The 22,584-nt window shown below is 32.7% G+C and overlaps 5 protein-coding genes across 11 annotated transcripts; 3 read left to right on the forward strand and 2 right to left on the reverse strand.

Moving 5' to 3' along the window:
- The first annotated feature begins 8,534 nt into the window (after positions 1-8,534).
- LOC105206376 (geranylgeranyl pyrophosphate synthase-like) lies at positions 8,535-11,502 on the forward strand. Its single transcript, XM_039453681.1, has 6 exons — positions 8,535-8,563; positions 10,124-10,319; positions 10,555-10,672; positions 10,764-10,897; positions 10,978-11,080; positions 11,234-11,502. Exons 1-6 carry the CDS (start codon positions 8,535-8,537, stop codon positions 11,434-11,436), a joined length of 783 nt encoding a protein of 260 aa, XP_039309615.1. The 3' UTR covers positions 11,437-11,502.
- A 1,265-nt stretch (positions 11,503-12,767) lies between these two features.
- LOC105206832 (protein ALP1-like) lies at positions 12,768-14,633 on the forward strand. Its single transcript, XM_011176298.3, has 3 exons — positions 12,768-13,456; positions 13,529-13,766; positions 13,843-14,633. Exons 1-3 carry the CDS (start codon positions 13,344-13,346, stop codon positions 14,551-14,553), a joined length of 1,062 nt encoding a protein of 353 aa, XP_011174600.3. The 5' UTR covers positions 12,768-13,343; the 3' UTR covers positions 14,554-14,633.
- LOC120357560 lies at positions 14,630-16,684 on the reverse strand. Its single transcript, XM_039448283.1, has 7 exons — positions 16,521-16,684; positions 16,197-16,326; positions 15,810-15,884; positions 15,510-15,737; positions 15,279-15,449; positions 15,093-15,199; positions 14,630-14,933 (listed from the first exon to the last, which is right to left on the reverse strand). Exons 1-5 carry the CDS (start codon positions 16,533-16,535, stop codon positions 15,385-15,387), a joined length of 513 nt encoding a protein of 170 aa, XP_039304217.1. The 5' UTR covers positions 16,536-16,684; the 3' UTR covers positions 14,630-14,933; positions 15,093-15,199; positions 15,279-15,384.
- A 1,179-nt stretch (positions 16,685-17,863) lies between these two features.
- On the forward strand, positions 17,864-19,110 carry LOC113006316 (E3 ubiquitin-protein ligase HUWE1-like). 2 transcript variants are annotated; one of them, XR_003269728.2, is made up of 4 exons: positions 17,864-18,006; positions 18,119-18,285; positions 18,357-18,545; positions 18,653-19,110. XR_003269728.2 is itself a non-coding variant. In XM_026142238.2 (3 exons), the coding sequence occupies exons 1-3, from the start codon at positions 17,936-17,938 to the stop codon at positions 18,699-18,701; spliced, it is 309 nt and encodes a 102-aa protein (XP_025998023.2). In that variant the 5' UTR covers positions 17,864-17,935; the 3' UTR covers positions 18,702-19,110. The 2 variants fall into 2 exon arrangements, 1 of the variants encoding a protein (XP_025998023.2); XM_026142238.2 differs by lacking the exon at positions 18,119-18,285.
- A 403-nt stretch (positions 19,111-19,513) lies between these two features.
- LOC120356850 (E3 ubiquitin-protein ligase HUWE1-like) lies at positions 19,514-20,873 on the reverse strand. 6 transcript variants are annotated; one of them, XR_005575530.1, is made up of 4 exons: positions 20,732-20,855; positions 20,456-20,556; positions 20,103-20,362; positions 19,514-19,993 (listed from the first exon to the last, which is right to left on the reverse strand). XR_005575530.1 is itself a non-coding variant. In XM_039453397.1 (4 exons), the coding sequence occupies exons 2-4, from the start codon at positions 20,377-20,379 to the stop codon at positions 19,945-19,947; spliced, it is 255 nt and encodes an 84-aa protein (XP_039309331.1). In that variant the 5' UTR covers positions 20,380-20,384; positions 20,456-20,590; the 3' UTR covers positions 19,514-19,944. The 6 variants fall into 6 exon arrangements, 2 of the variants coding, with proteins under 2 accessions (XP_039309331.1, XP_039309324.1); XM_039453397.1 differs by lacking the exon at positions 20,732-20,855 and adding an exon at positions 20,363-20,384 and having other exon boundaries at positions 20,103-20,291; positions 20,456-20,590; XR_005575531.1 differs by lacking the exon at positions 20,456-20,556 and having other exon boundaries at positions 20,732-20,849.
- Between the last annotated feature and the right edge of the window lie 1,711 nt (positions 20,874-22,584).

Below are 22,584 nucleotides of genomic sequence, written 5' to 3' on the forward strand. Positions count from 1 at the left end.
ACTTTAATTGACAAGAAGGATTTTGAAATCTGTAAATGCAATTAGAAGAACAGCTTATCCAACATTAATCGTTTTTTGTCGGAAAAAAGAGCCATGTTTAGGATCCCCTTAATATCGCCGGCATTTGCGTTACCCGATGTGGTCCACGGGTTGCACGGTCGGATTTGGCACATCATGTGTGCCTTTTGCATACATGATGTCCTTTGCGGACACAATATTTCTTGTAAACATAATGTCTCTTATAAACATGATGTCTCCTATAGATATGATGTCTCTCATAGACTTAATGAGTCTTACATATATGGTATCTTTTGCAGACATAATGTCTTTTATAGACGAAGTTTTTGTTAAATACTCCTTTTGACGAGTATGATGTCTCTCATAGGGACGGGATCCAATAGCGCACGATGCGATAGCCCACCAACCAATCATTTTGACTTAACTAACCCAACCAACTCTAGGCAACGGAAAAACACTAGGCATCGGCCGCTGTGAGTGGTGGTATGCTATCGGTCCCGTGCGCTATCGGGATCCACCCCTCTCATAGACGTGATGTCTTTTATAGATATGATGTCTTATAGACATGGTGTCTCTTACAGACATAATCCCGATGAGAACAAGTACAATGGATTCCACGGTCTTTTCACGTGGATCATCCAAGTAGAATCTACGTTACTAATCAATCCTAAAATTTTACATTGATTGTTTTAAAAACATCAAATTAAGTATTTAAATTGTTATATATCTCTTGTGTTTAATTTTAATTTAATTAATAAAAGAAGTTTTGAATTTCTTGATTTTTTTAATACAAAATTTACGAAAAAAAAAATTCTTATTCTCAGGAATTGAATCTGAAAACCTGAGCATAGTAGTTTTACCACACATGCTATGCGGTTAACTAGATAATTCTTCTTCCGTAATGTTACTATAAGTGCTAGAAATATTTTATTATTTTCTCGAGAATGCCTAAATAGTCGGTTCTATGGTTTTGTATGTAATAAATGTATGAGGTTCTGTATGTAGTAAATGTATGAGTGAATATTACACAATCATGAAATTTTTGATTAGGGACCGCCGAGTTTCCGCAATATTGCAAAATTTTTGTCCCATCGCCAACAGGAACAAAAATAATTTTTAGTAGAAAAACCCTAATAACGTCTAAAATGGTGCTTTGTGCACGCCAACTATTGTCGATCGATACACGCACCGGTAGAAATAGTGTCCCTCCGCGCTGACGCTCGATTGCCGCACACACGCAAAGCTGCGCGCGTACGTGTTTGGCAAATTAATCAAATTAAAATTATTTTCTAATACAGATTATTTTAATAAGTAATTGTTTAAAGAGATTTACAAGTTTTATTAATTAATTAAAATTATGTCTCAACATAAAGTAACAGTCCCATGAATTGAAGCTGTATTGCAGTGATGACATAATTTTAATTTATTATTAAAAATCGTAATTCTATTTACATTATTCAAACAAATCTTTGTATCCAAGTAAATTTCTTTATGCAATTAAAAATTAAAACAGCGTGCGACCAACCGTGGTATCCCGTATACCGCCCGTATAGGCGTAAGAAACACCATTTCTGCCGAGTTTTTTGAGCACGTCAATTCGTGTCTTCTCTCTCGACCTGGCGTCGAGCGAGGAAGATGCGCTATCGAAACGCCCCCCACTACTTTCTGCCGGCACCCCAACCTCTGCCGCGCTGCCACGAAACACGTACGTGCGCGGCTTCACGTAATTCGCGTGTGTGCGGCAGCCGAGCGTCAGCGCGGAGGGACACCATTTCTGCTGGTGCGTGACACGTGTACTCGATCGACATTTGACATCCGTAACGGCGAGAACACTGCAGTTGTCCGTAAATCCACGTCGCATTATGCTTTCTCTCTCGACCCAGCGTCTAGTAAGAAAGATGCATGGAAAGCTCTACTGTTTTCTTCTTTTTTAAGCGGTCTCTTTTTCTCGACCTATCCTCTTCTATCTCGAGCGTTCTCGCTTTCTCTCATTACAAGTCGGCAACACTGCACAGGCCGACAACACTGCACAGCTTAGCAAAACAATTTCAGATTTTTCTGTCACGGATCAGAGTTGCAACGCGCGCGCGCGTATTATTATATGTTTATATAATATACAGGGTGATTCAGAACGATCCATATGTCCCTGTAAAGACGTGTTCTTGGATAAATTCTGATGATTTTTCCTATACGAAAATTTTGTCCGACGCTTACTTTTTAAATAATAAGACGATAAACTTAGCGAATCACGGGCCGTGTATACATGGTAGACAAAGGCGGCGCAACTCACGGTCCGACGTGTACGCTTACCCGTATCGGTGAGTTGCGCCGCTTTTGTCTACCATGTGTACACGGCCCGTGATTCGCTAAGTTTATCGTCTTATTATTCAAAAAGTAAGCGTCGGACAAAATTTTCGTACAAGAAAAATCGTCTTAAAATTTATCCAAGAACACGTCTTTACAGGGACATATGGGTCGTTCTGAATCACCCTGTATTTATATAATATTATATATTTAATAAACGTTTCCACACACACACACACACACACACACACGTTAACATGTTTCAATTACTATATCAAGTTACTGAATATTATGATCGCCAGAATTCGACTGAAAAATTTCGAAATTTGAAATTATGTTACAGTAACAGCTATGTGTGATTTCAGATCTGAAGTTGTCAAATTGGCGATGCAACGTGCGACATTTCCTGATAAAATAACATTTATTTAATTATGTGACAAAATCTTGCATAAAAATTATTATCAGCATTTATATAGGTACATTTAGAAAAATAGATGTAAAAGTATTGACCTCTTATAAAATATTGATAATTGTTTAATTCATTTCGAAATAGTATCTCGGTAAAACTACGATCTGCAAATCATCTTAGTGATATATTTGCAAAATTAAATTTGGAAAAAAATAATTAAGAAAAATACTTTTAGCTATGCTATACGTAAAACATTTATAAAAGAATTAATCCGAATAAATGTTTACAAAAATGAACAATTATTTCTAAATTATGATGTAGAAATATTGTTGTATGAAAAATTACACATTCAGCATGATAATATTGTAAATAAAGAATCAAACAATTTTTTAAATAATTGTGAAATATTCATATCTTAATTTCAGGCTCATCTCATTTTTGACAAATATTCATTAGAGATATTATTTTGACAAAAGTGCTTTGTTCTATTTGTAATAATTTATCATCCTAGTGCAATTATTCAAAATTTTTGTCAATTTGTGATGCTATTATTGTACAGTTATGAGCTAAAAGGTTGCAATATATTTTCTTCGATGATTTTTGGAATGTAGACTTGCTCATCTATCGGCGAATGTAATTGGTTGGATCCACAGGTAAGAACCAATTATGTTCGCCGTTTGATGAGCAATTCTATATTTCAAAAACCATCAAAGAAAATGTGTTGCAACCTTTTAGTTCATGACTGTTCAGTATTATTCACGCAATATATGCCTATCAAAGTTATTAATTACCTAAGGAATTACCTAAGGAACGAAAATTTTACAATATTGCCCTAAGATGAAGCGTCATAACCCAAGAATTTTATGGAAATAAAATTTCTAAATAATATTTGTCAAAAATTAAATCTAAGTTTGAGCTAAAAATATTTAATAATTATTTCAATACCTTTAGTTCTTTTTATTTAAAATGTCACCATGCTGAATACGTGTAATATATTTCTGTATCACTTCAAAGAGTGTGTGTCTTCCAATGCCTCATCCTGAAAATTTATAATTATTGCAATAAGATTTTATGTAGTTTTTTTTATATATTTGAATGAGAAGATAGAATTGATATTTATTATATTTATAAATTTTGATATAAGTATCATGTAGATTCTCAACTTATTTGTAAAATAGTCATTGTTGACTATAAATAAATAAGACAAAATTGTTTATACTTCTTTGTTCCAATTTATTTTTATTAGTATATATCATTAGTTACGTTTTTAGATATTTAATTTGTACATATAAACTTATTTTGTTTTAATACTTTTATCTAAATGATAATTAAAAAAATTTATTTGGTATGAGTTTGCATAGACTTATTCGCTTTATAAAATAATGCTGACTTTTTTTCATCGTTAATTAATTTGTGTCCAGTAATTTTAATTGTAAATGTTTTGTATATTGTCTACACATAAATTATATACATTCAAAATAGATATACTGTTAGATTTAATAATAGAATACTAAAAAATAATATCAATTCAATCAGTAATTCAATCATTTATTGAATAACATTTGTTTTTATCAATTATAAAATTGATTGCATGGGATAAATATTGGTATGAATTAAAAAATATATATAATTCATCTAAATTTAACATTCTGTGAAATTGTATACTTTTTATGTATTTTATGAAATTCAGAGAAATTTTTGGTGAGTTTAACGTGTTTACTTCCATATCATCAAAATAACAAAATTTCAACGTGGATTACATAGGATAAAAATCAATTTAAATTTACACACGTGAATTCTAGGTTGCTATCTCCTATTTTTATCTTCTTCCAATTTAATCAATAATTCTACGTAGATTGTATAGGAGAAAAACCGATGTGAATTTATTCTCATGAAATCCACATTGCTGTTACCTATCTTAATATCCGTCAAATTTTATCAGTAATTCTACGTGGATGAAATGTATTAAAATCTACATGGAAGTGTCCACGTAGAATTCATGTGGATATCAAGTCGATGAACTTCTATCCACGAATTTTACATAATACACGTAGATAGAACGTGAAATCCACGTACCTGTTCTCATCGAGCAATATATGTCTTTTATAGACAAAGTTTTTTGTTACATACTTCTTTTGATGAGGATGACGTTTCTCATAGACGTAATGTCTTTTACAAAAAAAATTACATAACTTAATTATATAAAGTAAAGTTGACAGGACTCACGAATATTAAACTCGAAATAAAGATAGACAATGAGAGTCTACGCGGTTGTTGGTGCGTATATATATAAAACTAATTATATAATATCTATTACCGTGCCAGTGAACAGAACTATTGACACTTGGAGCAACGCTGTAGATTTGAATTTTTATACATTGAATTTCAACCCCACCTTCAATGCCAGCGTCAACTACTATATTCTTTGCATCTCCTTTCGCATGGCGATTTGTTGTAACTTACACAGAATCAATCTTCTTACTGATGCTTATTATCACAAATTAATATGGTGTAATTACTCAAATTAACACCTGAATAGGATAGAGTTATTGCATTTGCCATGTGATAAGGTTGAGCTTTCTCCATTAATTTTGTATTTTTGCTGAAGATGACCTAAAATCGGGTTAAAACGTTCGTTATTTTCTGTACTCTGTAGATATTTATAATGTTAGAATAAATTAGTTCATCTATATATACTCACTAACAACCGCGTGGACTCTCATTGCTTATCTTTATTTTGAGTTTAGTTATATAACATAAGTTATAACTTACATAATCTTTTTATTATAAATTATAGGTATTTATTCTTTTTTTAACTCAAACACGTCGTTATATGCATTTTATTACCTGGGGCCTTGCACCGCTATTCGCCCCTAGTTTTTCGGATCTGGCCGCTAGAAGTAGCCGCTAAATTCAGCGTCATCATAAGTAGATAAGTTTATCATATGCATTATGTACTCAATAAAGTTAAAAATTGAAGAAAATATATTGAGTGTACAACTTAATTCGGTCTGTTTTTTTGCTTGAAAAACGCATTTATTTGAACAATAAAATAAATTTATACCTTATTCAAAGTATTGTCAATCGCTAACCACTACAATTTCCCGTTTTTCTGGCAATTTATGGATTTCGTCGCGGAAAAAGCGTTCATCTTTTGAAGCTAAGAACGAATCGAGCCAATTTTTGATACTCTATTTTGAAGTAAAGCGTAATCCAATCAAAGCGTTCTGCATCGATCGAAACAAATGGTAGTCAAAAGGGGCAAGGTTTGGGCTACAGGGCGAGTGAGCCAAAACTTCCCATCCGCTATTTTCCAAATAGTTTTTAACCGAAACAGCAACATGAGGCCGAGCGTTGTCATCGTGAAAGATTATGGACTCGTGTCTGGTCGCATATTCTGGACGTTTTTCGGCTATAGCTCGCTTTAAACGGGCGGATCTCGATAGCACATGGGATCGATAACACACCATTACTCACAATGGCTGATGCCTAGAATTTTTCCGTTGGTTGGGTTAGATAAGTTAAGATGATTGGTTGGTGGGCTATCGCACCGTGCGCTATCGGATCCCGTTCGCTTTAAACGGATCAATTGTTGCCTGTAGAAGTCTCCCGTGATGGTTTGACCCGGTTTTAGCAGCTCATAGCGGATCACACTTTTCTGATCCCACCAAATACTGAGCATTACGTTGGCACCATGGATATTCGGCTTCGGCGTTGATGTTCCCGGTTGGCCGGGCTTTACATACAATGTTTTGCGTTTTGGTTTGTCATAGTGAATCCGTTTTTTGTCCCCGGTAATGATTCGATGCAGAAAAAACGCTTTTTTGTTCAAGCAACATTACGGATATGCAGAATCGTCGTCCGATATCTTTCGGTTTCAATTCGTATGGGACTCAATTTTCTTGCTTTTGGATGTATCCCGCGGCTTTGAATCGTTTCGAAATAGCTTGTTGAATAACTTCCAATGTTTTTGCAAACTCTTCTTGCGTTTGACACGAATCTTGATCGAGTAATGTTTCTAATACTTCATCTTCAAACTTTTTTGGTTGATCCAAACGCTCCTTGTCTTCAACACTAAAATCCACTTTTAAATTGTCAAAACTATTTTCTACAAGATTTATTCGATGGTATTCCAAATTTACCATGCACTTCTACAAGCATTCCATGCGTTTCAGTTGCACTTTTCTTCCAATTGAAACAGAAAATCAAAACTTAATTCCTGCAAATGGTGCTTATTTGAAACGAAACTCGACATTTTTAATGCAGTAAAAATTAAACTTGTTGTGCAAAACTTAATGTAAGTAAACAATATTTTGTAAACAATATTTGGCTTGTAAACAATATTTGGTTGACAGATGTTGACACTTTACGAACAAAACTTAACTGTTGTCGTCAACCATTTATAGCACCTAGAGCCATCTTTTGAAAACGGACTGAACTAAGTTGTACACCCAATACATTTGAAGAAAATAAAAAAAAACTGCTAAAATCAGTTAAATTAATTTTTCTGACTAAAAAAAATTAAAATCTTATAGTTTAAATTACGTGAACTCTATAATTTTATACTACTGTTTGCAGATGTGTAATCGGAGGTAACTGTATTTAAAAACAACGTAATATATGTCAATTGGATGTACAGTGAAGTGCAACGATTCGCAGGGTCATAGTAGGTAGCTTGAGTTACCGACGCTGAGTCGGTAACGATAACGCACGCGCGCGCTCGGAACATGAATAATTTTATAGATCAAATGTTTTTATTATTTATGTTTATTACTTTAATAGTCTACATATTTGTGTATAACTATATATAATTATGTATGAAATATTTTTACTGGAAGTGAGAAAGATAAAGAAATAAATTAATATGTCTCAGATACTTTGTTTTCAATTTTAAATATAAATTTATTTAGTTTAATGTAATTATGTTTTTGTTTCTATTGCGTATAAACAATAATATATTCATATAATTACATACGCAAAATTATTAACGCCAAAATGCAGAATAATCTCCGTTACGTTATGTTTATACCATTTGTAGATCTATCCGTATAAATTTGATTCAGTATTATGTTATTATTTTTGCACAGACAGAGATATACATAACAACAAAGATAAACGTGTATGAGAAGGTAGGAAAGATAAGGGAATAAATCATTTTTTAAAATTAAAAATATATTGGTTCTTTAATATTTTCTTTTTTTTTATTAAATATTGCATTCTTGACAAATGTTCCACCGTTAAATAATTTGGTGGTTCTGAAAAGAACCGTTTGAAATAATACTGCCACCAACTAATAGTCGGTCCAGTAGCCTTCCCGTGCAACCACTTGCTGCAATCGCCTTTCTACCGAATCATTTAAATGCGCAAAATATTGAGGCTTACACCTCAAATTTTCCCATGAGTTCCTCGCGTGAGCAACCAGATGTTCTTTAGTTCTCTCATGTCCAGTATCCCACGAATTTGCAATTATTCCCCAAACATTTTCTATTAAATTGAGATCCGGGGATTTGGCTAGCCAATCGAGAACTTCAATCTCTGGATGTTGAGCGAACCATTCTTTTACTATGTGGGCGGTATGAACAGCACTATTGTCTTGAACTAACCGAAATGTCGGCATATCTTCTTCAGTGTATATTCTGCGAACGCTGGGGAGCAACACGTTCTCCAGAATATACACGTATTCTAAAGCATCCATATGCGTCGACACTTCGATTAATTCTCCCGGACAATGAGCACTTATCCACCCCCACATAGCACAAGTGATACGCCCACTTCTCCCGTAAGGAACTACATATTTGGGATCATGGCGACAATTTTCCGGTCTCCACACCCGTAAACGACGATCATCCGTCGAACAAAATACTTTCTCGTCAGTCCAGATAGTTCTGTTCTAATCTTCAGGTGAAGCTGTATTTAATTGATGCAGCGCAAAAGCGACACGATCATCGCAATGTTTCCTCGTTAGAGGAATTTTACGTGCGGCATAATGACAATGCACGTTTGCTTCGTGTAAACGCCTTCGCGCTGTCCAATTAGATATCTGTAAATCAAGTTGATTTACAGAATGCGACACCGGAAGAAAAGGTTTAGCATCTACCTGATTGATTAAAACTGCATTTTCTTCGGCAGTCGTTGATCGCTGTCCACGGTTGTGTTTCCGCTTGTCGTCCATCCCTTCTCTTCCTTCTTCCCGCCACCGTTTAATCCATTTTTGCACACTTGATTCACTACATGGAATTCGACGCGCGATTTCTCGCGTGCGTATTCCAGCTTCCCACAATCCGATAATGCGACCTCGTTCGAATAGATCGCTTGCCATGGTTGCACGAGAATGAATGAATATTAGACAAGAAGTTAAAACAAATGAATAGGGAAGGTCCCAGATGCGCACGGACCCAATCGGACACCACCAATCACGTAATCTAATCTAACCCAACCAACGGAAATACTCTAGGCATCGGCCGCTATAATTGGTGGTGTCCAATTGGGTCTGTGCGCATCTGGGACCTTCCCGCGATTCTGCGCAGGCTTTCTTGCATATCTTACTAGCATGGAAAAGGAATATAAACAAAATACAATCGCTAAATGTCTATTCACCTAAAAATTCTTTTCAGAACCACCAAATTATTTAACGGTGGAACATTTGTCAAGAATGCAATATTTAATAAAAAAAAAAGAAAATATTAAAGAACCAATATATTTTTAATTTTAAAAAATGACTTATTCCCTTACCTTTCCTACCTTCTCATACACGTTTATCTTTGTTGTTATGTATATCTCTGTCTGTGCAAAAATAATATAATACTGAATCAAAATAACATAATACTGAATCAAATTTATACGGATAGATCTACAAATGGTATAAACATAACGTAACGGAGATTATTCTGCATTTTGGCGTTAATAATTTTGCGTATGTAATTATATGAATATATTATTGTTTATACGCAATAGAAACAAAAACATAATTACATTAAACTAAATAAATTTATATTTAAAATTGAAAACAAAGTATCTGAGACATATTAATTTATTTCTTTATCTTTCTCACTTCCAGTAAAAATATTTCATACATAATTATATATAGTTATACACAAATATGTAGACTAATAAAGTAATAAACATAAATAATAAAAACATTTGATCTATAAAATTATTCATGTTCCGAGCGCGCGCGTGCGTTATCGTTACCGACTCAGCGTCGGTAACTCAAGCTACCTACTATGACCCTGCGAATCGTTGCACCTCACTGTACAACACTTTTACGGTCTGCTTATTTTCTCTCTTTCTATTTAATCCTATTTCTTTCTTTCGTATTTACTTTTAGACATATACAAATACAATTCTAGAAAAGTTTAATTAACTTTATAATTGAAACGATTAATTGAAAAGATTTATTCGAACATATTTTTATAAAATAATAAAACCTTTTTGTTTCTTTTATAGATTAGACGATATTCAAGATAAGTCTACTTTTCGAGGAGATTTTCCCGTAGCCAATTCCATTTATGGAATTAGTTTTACGATAAATTCTGCCAACTACGCACAAATAAATGTGTTAGAAAAATTGGGCACCATCCATCCTGAGGTAAATAATTGCATTTTATACTTGTAAAAAAAGTAAAGGATTTCCAAATCTATAAAAGTAATACATCTTGAAAGTTATCATAAAGTTATTGTATTTAATCGGTAAAAGGATGACTTAAAGATCTATTTAAGCACATTTATAAAAGCTTATATATTAAAATCGGACCAGTATAATGTATTATCTATAAATAAATAAAACGTAAACTAAGTTATCTAGTTTTTTAATAATTTAACAGGCAATTAAGATAACCATAGAAGGATTGCAAGAATTTTATAGAGGTCAAGGATTGGACATGTATTGGAAAGAAAATTTTATCTGTCCAAGCGAAGAGGAATATAAAACGATGACAAGAAGTAAATATTCATTTTTTTTTAAATATTACTACACCATCTGAAGATAATGCTTTTCTCCTCTATAAAATTCAAATATTAATTAATTTTGTAGAATGTGGTTGGTTTCCAAGATTGGCATATAAGTTAATGAAATTATTTTCTTCGTACGAAGAAGATTTATCGCCGTTAATAGATATTATTGCATTATATTATCAGATAAATGACGATTACTGGAATTTGTGTCAGGTAAGCAATATTTATTTAATTTAATTAAATAAATTTAATTAAATGAATTTGTACTGTGACTAAATTTATTGTTATTATAGGAAACTGATGATCATAATTACTGCTCTGATTTAACCGAAGGAAAGTTAAGCTTTCCTGTAATTCACGCAATTAGAAAAAATCCCGACGATAATCAAATACTAAGTATCCTTTATTAAATATTACATTTAATATAAAATAATGTATTAATATAAATTAATATATAAGAAATTAATTAACAACATATGTGTATAATTTTTATAATTTTTATAATTTTATAATTTTTATAAATATAAATCCTTAATGTAATGTATAAAGATATTTTAAAACAACGAACAACCGACAGAAAAATGAAACGATACTGCGTCAACTTACTAGAAAATTTTGGTTCTCTCAAATACACAAAAGATGTACTTGAGAAATTAAAGAAGGAAATAAAAATAGAAATTGAACGTTTAGGGGGAAATCCACGTTTCCTGAGTTTCCTGGCTTTGAAGAATTGTAAAAGTACTATACCATAAAATAAGAAAGCACTTGGGCGGATTCCGATAGCGCACGGGACTGATAGCACACTACCACTCACAGCGGCCGATGCCTAGAGTTTTTCCATTGTTTGGATTAGATAAGTTAAGATAATTGGTTGGTGGGTTATCGCACCGTGCGCTATCGGATCCTGTCCATATAAATATACGAGGTGTGATCAAAAAGTAAGGTAACTTTTCATTTTTATAAAAAAATATTCATTTATTCATCCAAAGTTATGTTATCCCCTTCAAAATAATCCCCCTCTGATACAATGCATTTGTGCCAGCGCTTTTTCCAGTCGTCAAAACATTTCTGAAATGCACTTTTGGGTATTGCCTTGAGCTCCTCCAGCGATGCAGCCTTAATCTCCTCAATCGTCGCAAATCTTCGTCCTTTCATAGGCCTTTTCAATTTTGGGAAGAGGAAAAAGTCGCAGGGGGCCAAGTCTGGTGAATACGGTGGCTGAGGCATGATGATAGTATTGTTTTTGGTCAAAAAAGTACTCACTAGTAACGACGTGTGCGCAGGTGCATTATCATGGTGCAGAATCCATGAATTTTCTTTCCACACTTCCGAACGTTTTTTTCTTATTGATTCACGCAAACGCCGCATAACCTCAAGGTAATACTCCTTGTTTATCGTACGACCTTGTGGTAGGAATTCTTGATTCACAACGCCATGGTAATCAAAGAAAACTGTGAGCAAAACCTTCACATTCGAACGAACTTGGCGTGCCTTTTTCGGTCTTGGCTCTCCTGGGCTCTTCCACTGGGATGATTGGGCTTTGGTTTCGACGTCATAACCATATACCCATGTTTCGTCACCTGCAGTTATAATCCTTTTGAGCAGATCAGGATCATCATTGAAGTCGTTCAACATGTCTTGGGCGATGTTCATGCGACGCTGCTTCTGATCAAAATTAAGCAGTTTTGGAACGAATTTCGCTGACACACGTGTCATACCCAAAACATCCGTTAAAATTGATTGGCATGAGCCAAACGATATGTTAAGATCATCAGCTATTTCTCTAATCGTGATTCGACGATTTTTCAACACAATTTCTTTCACTTCCTGAACATTTTCGTCGGTTTTTGACGTGCTGGGGCGTCCAGAGCGAGGTTCATCGTTAACATTTTCTCGGCCCTCTTGGAATAACTTATACCATTTATAAACATTTTTTTTGCTCAAAGTTGGCTCACCGTACGCCACTGTCAACATTTCAAGAGTTTTTGAACACTTAATACCATTTTTTACACAAAAATTAATACAAACTCTCTGCTCCATTATTTTCAACAGCAAAAAATCGCCGAGCACGCAAACACGAGTCTAAAGGTATGTGTTCATGGTGTCGCTTGTTGCTCATATTCAGCGACAGACGAGTCACGTGATTTTATATATCACTGATTTCAACCGTCGCTTGTGTGAACGGAAAGCAGCGACAGAAAGAAAAAAAACATAACCTAGGTGTTGTGTAAAATAAATTTCAATCGTTAAATAACCTCAAAGCTCCTCGGGCAGGTTGACGACGCGTATCCCTTCTTTTTCTTCTTGAGGGGCCCTGAATATCAGACTACGAAGGAGTTTCAATGCCAATATTTTACTACGCGTGTTCCAAGTAAGAACACACAAAAAAGTAAAATTCTACATTGTGTGTGTCCAACATGTCATATCAAGAAAGATATCACGAGTGGGCCTGTCAAGTTGCTACAATTATTTATAATAAAAATGAAGAGCAACGTCGACGAAATAAACTAATAGTCGCTGTATACATTGCAAAGTTAAAAAAAAAATATAAAAAAAGAGATTTTGGATTGATCCATTATTTAAAAGACGACGTGAACATGGTTTTTACTACGCATCTGTTCCAAGATTAACTCCAGAAAATTTTCGAAACTATTATCGCATGACAGTTATGCAATTTGAAGAATTGTTACACTTAGTGGCACCTGCAATCACTAAACAAACGGCAATTAGAGAACCGTTACCTCCTGCAGAGCGACTATCTATAACATTGAGGTTTGTTTGTCCTTATTTCGTGCATTACATTATGAATTCAAAAATAATTATATTTGATATTAATATTTTTAGATATTTAGCAACTGGTGATTCGATGCATTCAATGTCATATCACTTTCTCGCTGGAGTTTCAACAATAAGCCACGTTATAGGTGAAACATGCGATGCTATATGGAACTGTATTCGTCAGAAAGTGATCCCACCATCAAAAACAACAGAGGAATGGCTACACCTTGCTAAAGAATTTGAAGAGAAATGGGATTTCAATCATTGCGTAGGCGCAATTGACGGCAAACATGTTATTATTGAAGTAATGTTACTGATCAATACTACATTCATCATTGGAGATTATAAGTTTGATGCATAAATGATTATTCTTTTTCTAGTGTCCACCTAAAGCAGGCTCATCTTATTATAATTATAAGAAGACTCACAGTATTGTGCTCCTCGGAATTTGTGACGCACAATATATGTTCACGTTCGTTGATATAGGAGCCTACGGTCGTCGCAGTGACGGTGGTATTTTTAGAGATTCAACGATGGGTCTAAAATTTGCATCAAAGGAAATGAACGTACCTGCACCAGAACCTCTCAGCCCAGGTGGACCTCCTTTACCATATGTTCTAGTGGGCGATGAAGCCTTTCAATTGTCAGATTATTTACTCCGGCCTTATCCAGGAAAAGGCGGTTTAAACGACGAGCGAAATATTTATAACTATCGATTGAGTCGAGCTAGGAGAACAATCGAAAATACATTTGGTATTTTAGTCAGTCAATGGAGAATTTTGAAGCGACCAATCAATTGTAGTATAGAAAAGACAATTTCAATTGTTAAAGCCATTATATGCCTCCATAATTGGATTCGTCAGATGGATATTGAAGAAAATCAATATGTTACTTCAACACTAATTGATCGAGAGAGTGATGACGGCTTTATTCCAGGTTCTTGGAGAAATTGCACGGATAATAGTGCATTAGAAAACATAACTCAGTGCGGTTCTAATAATAGTTCTCGTCAAGCGATGCAAATTCGCGAAGAATTCTGTAAATATTTTAATAGTGAAGGTGCCATACCAAGTCAATTCTATCATTGTTAGTTCTTATACTCATTCATTAATTGTATATATGCAATTTAACTTGTCTGAAAATGTATAATAAATTATAAAATATCAGTGGAGTTGATTTAAACTTTATTATAAAAATGTAACAGATGTATGCTTTTAAAAAAATAATAAAACTTAATTTTTTGTGAGTACATCAAAAGTTAGGTTCATCATTTGCTGAATGACATGTAATTGTTGTGTTGGATTCATTTGTCTTAACCTCCATCCGATTACTGCTAATGACGAATCAATTTCATCACATTTGGGTGCTGGTGGTAATACAAGTGGAGTTGATGGTCGACAGAGTGAATCGGCAATTCTATCTAATGCATCGGACTGCTGTCCCGAGGTCTTCTTCTTTTTAGTTGTTGTACCTGTAGTTTATTGGTTTATTATTATTATATTTTGATTATTGATAGAGTAATCAAAATCTTTCATCATTCATTATAGAACACTGATTATTCTTATACTTCTAGTTTCGGTGAAAACCACTTTAGCATAAAACATTCAAAATAGATATTAATATCAAGTACCTGATGCCTCTGATGGGCCATCACAAGTTGCATCATCATTTATTGATTCGCCAATGTTACTCGCAGAGTCATCGACATCAATAGCGTCAATATTAGAAACTTTTCCCCTAAAAATATAAAAATTATAAATTAAAAAGGAAACAATTCAAAAGTGTATATAATTAAAATACTGTATATAATTTTTACTTTTTGACAAGACATAAGTCACGCAAAAACTCCATGGATTCATAGTGGTGCCATTTCTTTGTAGGGAGAGGTCTAGCCGACCCACTAGGGCGTTTTTCAGTATTTATTATTCGTCTATAGGCGTCATGTAAATTTTTAAATTTTTTTTTGCTTCTTCACCACTAAGTTTACCTGTAAATAAAATTTTTCTTTAAATATTTTAACCGTGAATGTTTTTAACGCTTTTTTTACCTCTCAATGTTTCTGACACTTCATCCCAGAGTTTTTTTGTTATGCGTTGACATCGCTGTTCTAATGGAATAGTAAAATCCCACAGGGGCCTTCGTTCTTGAACTAATAAAATTAAAAGTTCCTCGTCATCGTAATTTAATGTAGACTTTGCGATTTTGTCTCTCTCATTATGAGACCTATTTTCCTTTTCAGCTTGTAATTCGTTTGACGAAAGTGTTGTTATAGTTCCTAAAATCAATTTCAGTTAAAAAAATGCAGACTTATTACTATAATTTTCAAGATTTCAAAGTTTCTATTTACCACTAATCTTTTCACGAACCGGCAAGACGACTTCTTTGTTATTGACAAGGCTTCGTCGAACAATGCGATTATCACCTACAAATAATAATATACATTCTTGTAGAATGTTATTTTTTTCAATGATAAAATAAAAATTAAGTATATATATTTTTTTTAAAGATATTTGGAAGACTCATGAGATTTAATAATTTAATAAAAGAGGGCTAATGCGAGTCACACCATGTTATGTGAACAAAGGCTTGATTAGTTTTTAATTGTCGATTCAAACTCGGGTTAAAACGTTCGTACCAATTTGATGGAAACTGATCAATAAACACAAAAGTACTGGTACGCATCAACAATAACGTTGTAACTCTCGTCTCTTTTATTATATTGTATATATTATACCTGTTACTGGATAAAAATAATAATTATTATCCACGAAGAACTTTTTGTATGCTCTTATACAATCATGCATCGGAATGTCGTTTTGATCAATAATTGTTTCACATATCCCGCAGGTATGTACAACAGCTATCTGAAAATTTTATGAAATTATTACAATTTTAATCATTTTTACCCTACTATGCATGTGATCACACTTAACCTCAAAATTATAACAAGCTGAATTCATTCCATTTATTCAACTTTTTTAGTTCCGGTATTTTAATATAATAATTATAAGAGTACAAGAAATCTGTATTAATTAATTTATTTATTTATTGTACTTACATCTTGCAGATCCATATTCAAATTTACTTGATAATCACGTGAAGCGACGTCGCTAGAAGTTGGATTCAATCCTACTTTTCTTCGGCATCGCTAGCGACAAGAACTGGACATAATTTGGTCACGTGACTACTTATCTCGGCGACAAGCGACACCATGAAATTGTACCTTAACCTTTATGCCTTTCACATAAAAACAACACATGCTATATAGTCAAAACTGTGAACATATGATCGTGACAAGTGTACCAACACAAAAAAAAGAAATTTTTGAAATTAGAGTACAGAGCGCGTAAAATTCAAAAAGTCACCTTACTTTTTGATCACACCTTGTATACGAATGTATATATATATATATATATATATATATATATATATATATATATATATATATATATATAAAATGTAATTTTAATCGTAAAATGTATCGTGATGTATATCACAATATATATCACATATATATCACAATTTTAATATTATTTTTATAGATTATATAAATATTTTTTGTTCTATTTACGTTTTTCTTTAACTATATTGTAATATCAAAATAGTATAAGACATTTTATAATAAATGTATTTTATTCATAAGAGTACATTTTTTATCTTATTTGATTGTTTTTCCATCTTAATTAGCATTAAAAGTATTCTTTAAGCAACGTCTATGAATCCCGCCCATAGACGCGCTCCGAAATAAGGTTCCACCTAAAGTCAAAGGGTGCATTCGTTTATGCAGTCACTGTCGCAGATGTTTACTCTATCTGCAAAAGCGACTGCAGCGCAGTATGTCGTTCGTTTATGCAGGGATGCATAACCTATTTGCGCAGCTATCTACGAGGTTTTGCTCCTTGCAGTACAGTCGTTTTCATTATAGTTGCGACACTTTTTTTGGGATGCATTTCTGAACGCGCAACTATAACGAGAGATAAGAACGACTGTAGTTGCGGAGGTTAGCGCGAAATGTCAAACGTTGGTATACAAGGTGTCGCAAATAAAATTTGGGTACCTTGGAGAAAATATAAGATAAGTATACTCGCAAATATTTTTCAAATAGATTTTTTAAAAAAATATTCGCACATTTTCCGTATTTGATCGGTTTTGGTCTAATTGAGCTTTATATATTCGTCATTACAGCAACGATGAGCTGAGATGCTTAGATGTAGTTAAATAAATTATAACTACAACAAATATAAAAAATGAAAATTTTAAATATTTGTTCCAGTTATAATTATAATTTATTTAACTACATCTAAGCATCTCAGATCATCGTTGTTGTAACAACGAATTTATAAAGCGAATTTATAAAATATATATATATATTTTTTTTTTCTAACTTAATACATGCGTTGTTTCTAGGTGAATTAATTTGGCGTCAACAATGTGCGAAATTTAATACCAAATGGACGTAATACAGTTATTGTTATGGAAAAGACCAAACTTGAATATATTAGGCTCATGTGTCAAATGAAAATGACTGGAGCAATTTGTAAGCAGTAAGTAAATTTTCCAAAATTAAGTAGAAAGATATTGTTTGTTTTAACTATTTGTTTAATTACGTTTCCACGTTCTACGTTATTTTTATATTTTAAATCTTTCTAATTACAGGTCTATTCTTGGAAGGATTTTATGATATTATGCTTAAACGACCAATTTTCATATTTAATGAACAAGAACTTGAACTATTGATTGGTGGCTTGCTTACTGTAAATATCTTAAAGGAGGATCTTAAAGCAAATATTGAGTATCATAAATACACTGCTACGTCTTTATAGGTACATTTTGATATTTTGTATTAGCTCAAGTTTGAAAGACTTGAATTATACCATCTTTTGTCCACTCACAGATTCAATGGTTCTGGTGCATTGCGAGGTTTAAATCAAGCGGATTGTTCGAAGTTCTTACAATTTATCACTGGTACATCTAAAGTGCCGTTACAAAGTTTTGCTGCGTTAGAAGGCATGAACGGCATACAAAAGTTCCAAATTCACAGAGAAGACAAGTTGACAGATAGGCTTTCATTTGCACATATTTGGTTAATATATGAAAAAAGATTGTTTTAATACCTTGTCATATGTGTGTATAAGTTAAAATTAAATTAATATAAAATTACAAAACTAAAATTGTATTTTTTAATTGCAGTTTCAATCAACTGGATTTGCCAGTGTACGAGACGTATGATAAACTCTAAACAAATCTACTCAAGGCGACTTACGAATGCACCAAAGAATTTGGATTTGCATAAGCTTACCAGAATTTGCTCCAGTACAATTTCGATTTCAATCGATACAATTTCGCGTTCAATCGATGATATTCTAGAGACCAAACTTATGGTTGGATCTTTACAGCCAGTGATAACATTCCGGACGTGCAATAGCCTATTGCTTGCAAAATTTTTAACGTACTTACAAAAATTGTTATACGCAATGTTATATATAAAACTATCTTGTGAACGTAGCGAATCACAGTGCTCTAATTGCTATAATATGTATTATTACACTTATACGACTTTATAAATACGAAATATATATTTTCATTTTATCATACACATTAACTCTCATGTATCAAGATTTATAGATTAAATAGATATTAATAATCTATTCAGTAATAATACTAACATTAATCCATTGATATGTTATTGAAGTAATTAACGTCTATTTAATTATAAGCTCTATTTTGATAAATTAAAAAAAAAATTATAAAATATACATTGAATTATACATGCATTTGAATTTTTTGACAGTTACATTTTTATAACTAAAGAATAAATCTTTAAAAAAAAGATTATCATTTTCTACCTATTAATTCATCATACATGATTCATAAATAGGAATCATGTAATTTAATATTTGTGTTTGCAGGATCTTGCTTCTCTTCTTCCAAAGTCACTTTGATGCACAAGGTAGCTCCGATTTCTTTTAAAGATAAGATTCATACACATAACTGTAATAGTTAATTTATTATAAGAAATAAAACAGATGAAAAGAAATGTAATATACTGCATTTTAAAATCAGCGTATTTATTAGCGTATATATTAACGAATAAATTATTGTCCATTAATTACATGAGAATTAATGTGTATAATAAAATGAAAATATATATTTCATTTTATAAAGTCGTATAAGTGTAATAATACATATTATAGTAATTAGAGCACTGTGATTCGCTACGTTCACAAGATAGTTTTATATATAACATTGCGTATAACAATTTTTGTAAGTACGTTAAAAATTTTGCAAGCAATAGGCTATTGCACGTCCGGAATGTTATCACTGGCTGTAAAGATCCAACCATAAGTTTGGTCTCTAGAATATCATCGATTGAATGCGAAATTGTATCGATTGAAATTGAAATTGTACTGGAGCAAATTCTGGTAAGCTTATGCAAATCCAAATTCTTTGGTGCATTCGTAAGTCGCCTTGAGTAGATTTGTTTAGAGTTTATCATACGTCTCGTACACTGGCAAATCCAGTTGATTGAAACTGCAATTAAAAAATACAATTTTAGTCTTGTAATTTTATATTAATTTAATTTTAACTTATACACACATATGACAAGGTATTAAAACAATTTCTTTTTTCATATATTAACCAAATATGTGCAAATGAAAGCCTGTCTGTCAACTTGTCTTCTCTGTGAATTTGGAACTTTTGTATGCCGTTCATGCCTTCTAACGCAGCAAAACTTTGTAACGACACTTTAGATGTACCAGTGATAAATTGTAAGAACTTCGAACAATCCGCTTGATTAAAACCTCGCAATGCACCAGAACCATTGAATCTGTGAGTGGAAAAAAGATGGTATAATTCAAGTCTTTCAAACTTGAGCTAATACAAAATATCAAAATGTACCTACACACCAGAACCATTGAATTTGTGAGTGGAAAAAAGATGGTATAATTCAAGTCTTTCAAACTTGAGCTAATACAAAATATCAAAATGTACCTATAAAGACGTAGCAGTGTATTTATGATACTCAATATTTGCTTTAAGATCCTCCTTTAAGATATTTACAGTAAGCAAGCCACCGATCAATAGTTCAAGTTCTTGTTCATTAAATATGAAAATTGGTCGTTTAAGCATATCATAAAATCCTTCCAAGAATAGACCTGTAATTAGAAAGATTTAAAATATAAAAATAACGTAGAACGTGAAAACGTAATTAAACAAATAGTTAAAACAAACAATATCTTTCTACTTAATTTTGGAAAATTTACTTACTGCTTACAAATTGCTCCAGTCATTTTCATTTGACACATGAGCCTAATATATTCAAGTTTGGTCTTTTCCATAACAATAACTGTATTACGTCCATTTGGTATTAAATTTCGCACATTGTTGACGCCAAATTAATTCACCTAGAAACAACGCATGTATTAAGTTAGAAAAAAAAAATATATATATATATATATTTTATAAATTCGCTTTATAAATTCGTTGTTACAACAACGATGATCTGAGATGCTTAGATGTAGTTAAATAAATTATAATTATAACTGTAACAAATATTTAAAATTTTCATTTTTTATATTTGTTGTAGTTATAATTTATTTAACTACATCTAAGCATCTCAGCTCATCGTTGCTGTAATGACGAATATATAAAGCTCAATTAGACCAAAACCGATCAAATACGGAAAATGTGCGAATATTTTTTTAAAAAATCTATTTGAAAAATATTTGCGAGTATACTTATCTTATATTTCCTCCAAGGTACCCAAATTTTATTTGCGACACCTTGTATACCAACGTTTGACATTTCGCGCTAACCTCCGCAACTACAGTCGTTCTCATCTCTCGTTATAGTTGCGCGTTCAGAAATGCATCCCAAAAAAAGTGTCGCAACTATAATGAAAACGACTGTACACCCAAGGACTTTGATTCTGTCCATGGGGAAATTTTCCAAACTGAGAAGTCACCACTTTCTACATACTTGTAATTCATGATTAATGAAATGACTAGGGGCGGGATTCATAGACGTTGCTTAAACTCTATCTTGAGATAGTCTTCGCCAAGGCCAGCTTAACGTCCAAAACTATCTTAAGAACGTCCTATATGCACAGTTGAGTCTTGAATAATTTAGTTTTAGCTTAAGACTGTCTTCATAATGTTTGTGCTCAAGCACTAAAATTTTAGAAATGTTCAGAATTCCCTAGAAAATCCTATAGTATATGCATACGTAAAGAAGATTCGTGTATATAGTCGTGAGCTAAAAGGTTGCAACACATTTTCTTCGATTGTTTTTGAAATGTAGACTTGCTCATTAAACGGCGAACGTCATTGGTTCTTACCTGTGGATCCAACCAATTAAGCATCAAACCATCTACCATCAAAAAAAATGTGTTGCTACCTTTTATCTCACGACTATACATACATACATTGTATCAGTACATTTCTCGGATTTTAATAAAAAGTAAGTGTTGAGTTTACCATGATTTAAATTAGCCGCGCATGTATCGTGACGTTTCACTAGCGCGAGAGCGCCATTCATGTATCACTAGCGCGAGAGCGCCCTTTACGTCTCACTAGCGCGCCCGCCATATTGCGTTCTTTTTAGGGGACTTCGCTTCGTCTGTGTGTGTGAAGTCGGCCCCTCTACTAGTGAGTTCTCACGCAACCTCAGAGAGAGTCACATTCTTTTACGGTTGACAATAAAAATTTATATATTTATTAATTTGTGTCACCATCATTTCAAAATCGCAAGAATAAGCGTCCAAGTACGCAAACGACGCAAGTCGCCGAGGATAGTGCAAATTCCCTCGAAATAAGACAAAACAGTAAGTTAATATATTAGGTAAATTGAAAATAGAATAAATATTGAAAGAAATTATAACATTGAAGTGTAATATTACTATAATATAATATTTATGATATAAATCTTAAACTTATTTAAATAGAGAAAACCTAACCTTATCTAAATTTCATTGTAAATATTCTTTGCCTTTATATTCTTTTTTATATCATATTTTTATAAGATAATTTTATTTAGAAATATAATGTCTAAGAGGGCTGTATATTCCGATTTGGAAAAGCAAATATTCCTTGAGATTTTAAAAAAGTACAAACACGTAATTG

The sequence above is a fragment of the Solenopsis invicta genome, chromosome 1, assembly GCF_016802725.1.
Source record: "Solenopsis invicta isolate M01_SB chromosome 1, UNIL_Sinv_3.0, whole genome shotgun sequence".
In the NCBI taxonomy this organism is placed as follows: domain Eukaryota; kingdom Metazoa; phylum Arthropoda; class Insecta; order Hymenoptera; family Formicidae; genus Solenopsis; species Solenopsis invicta.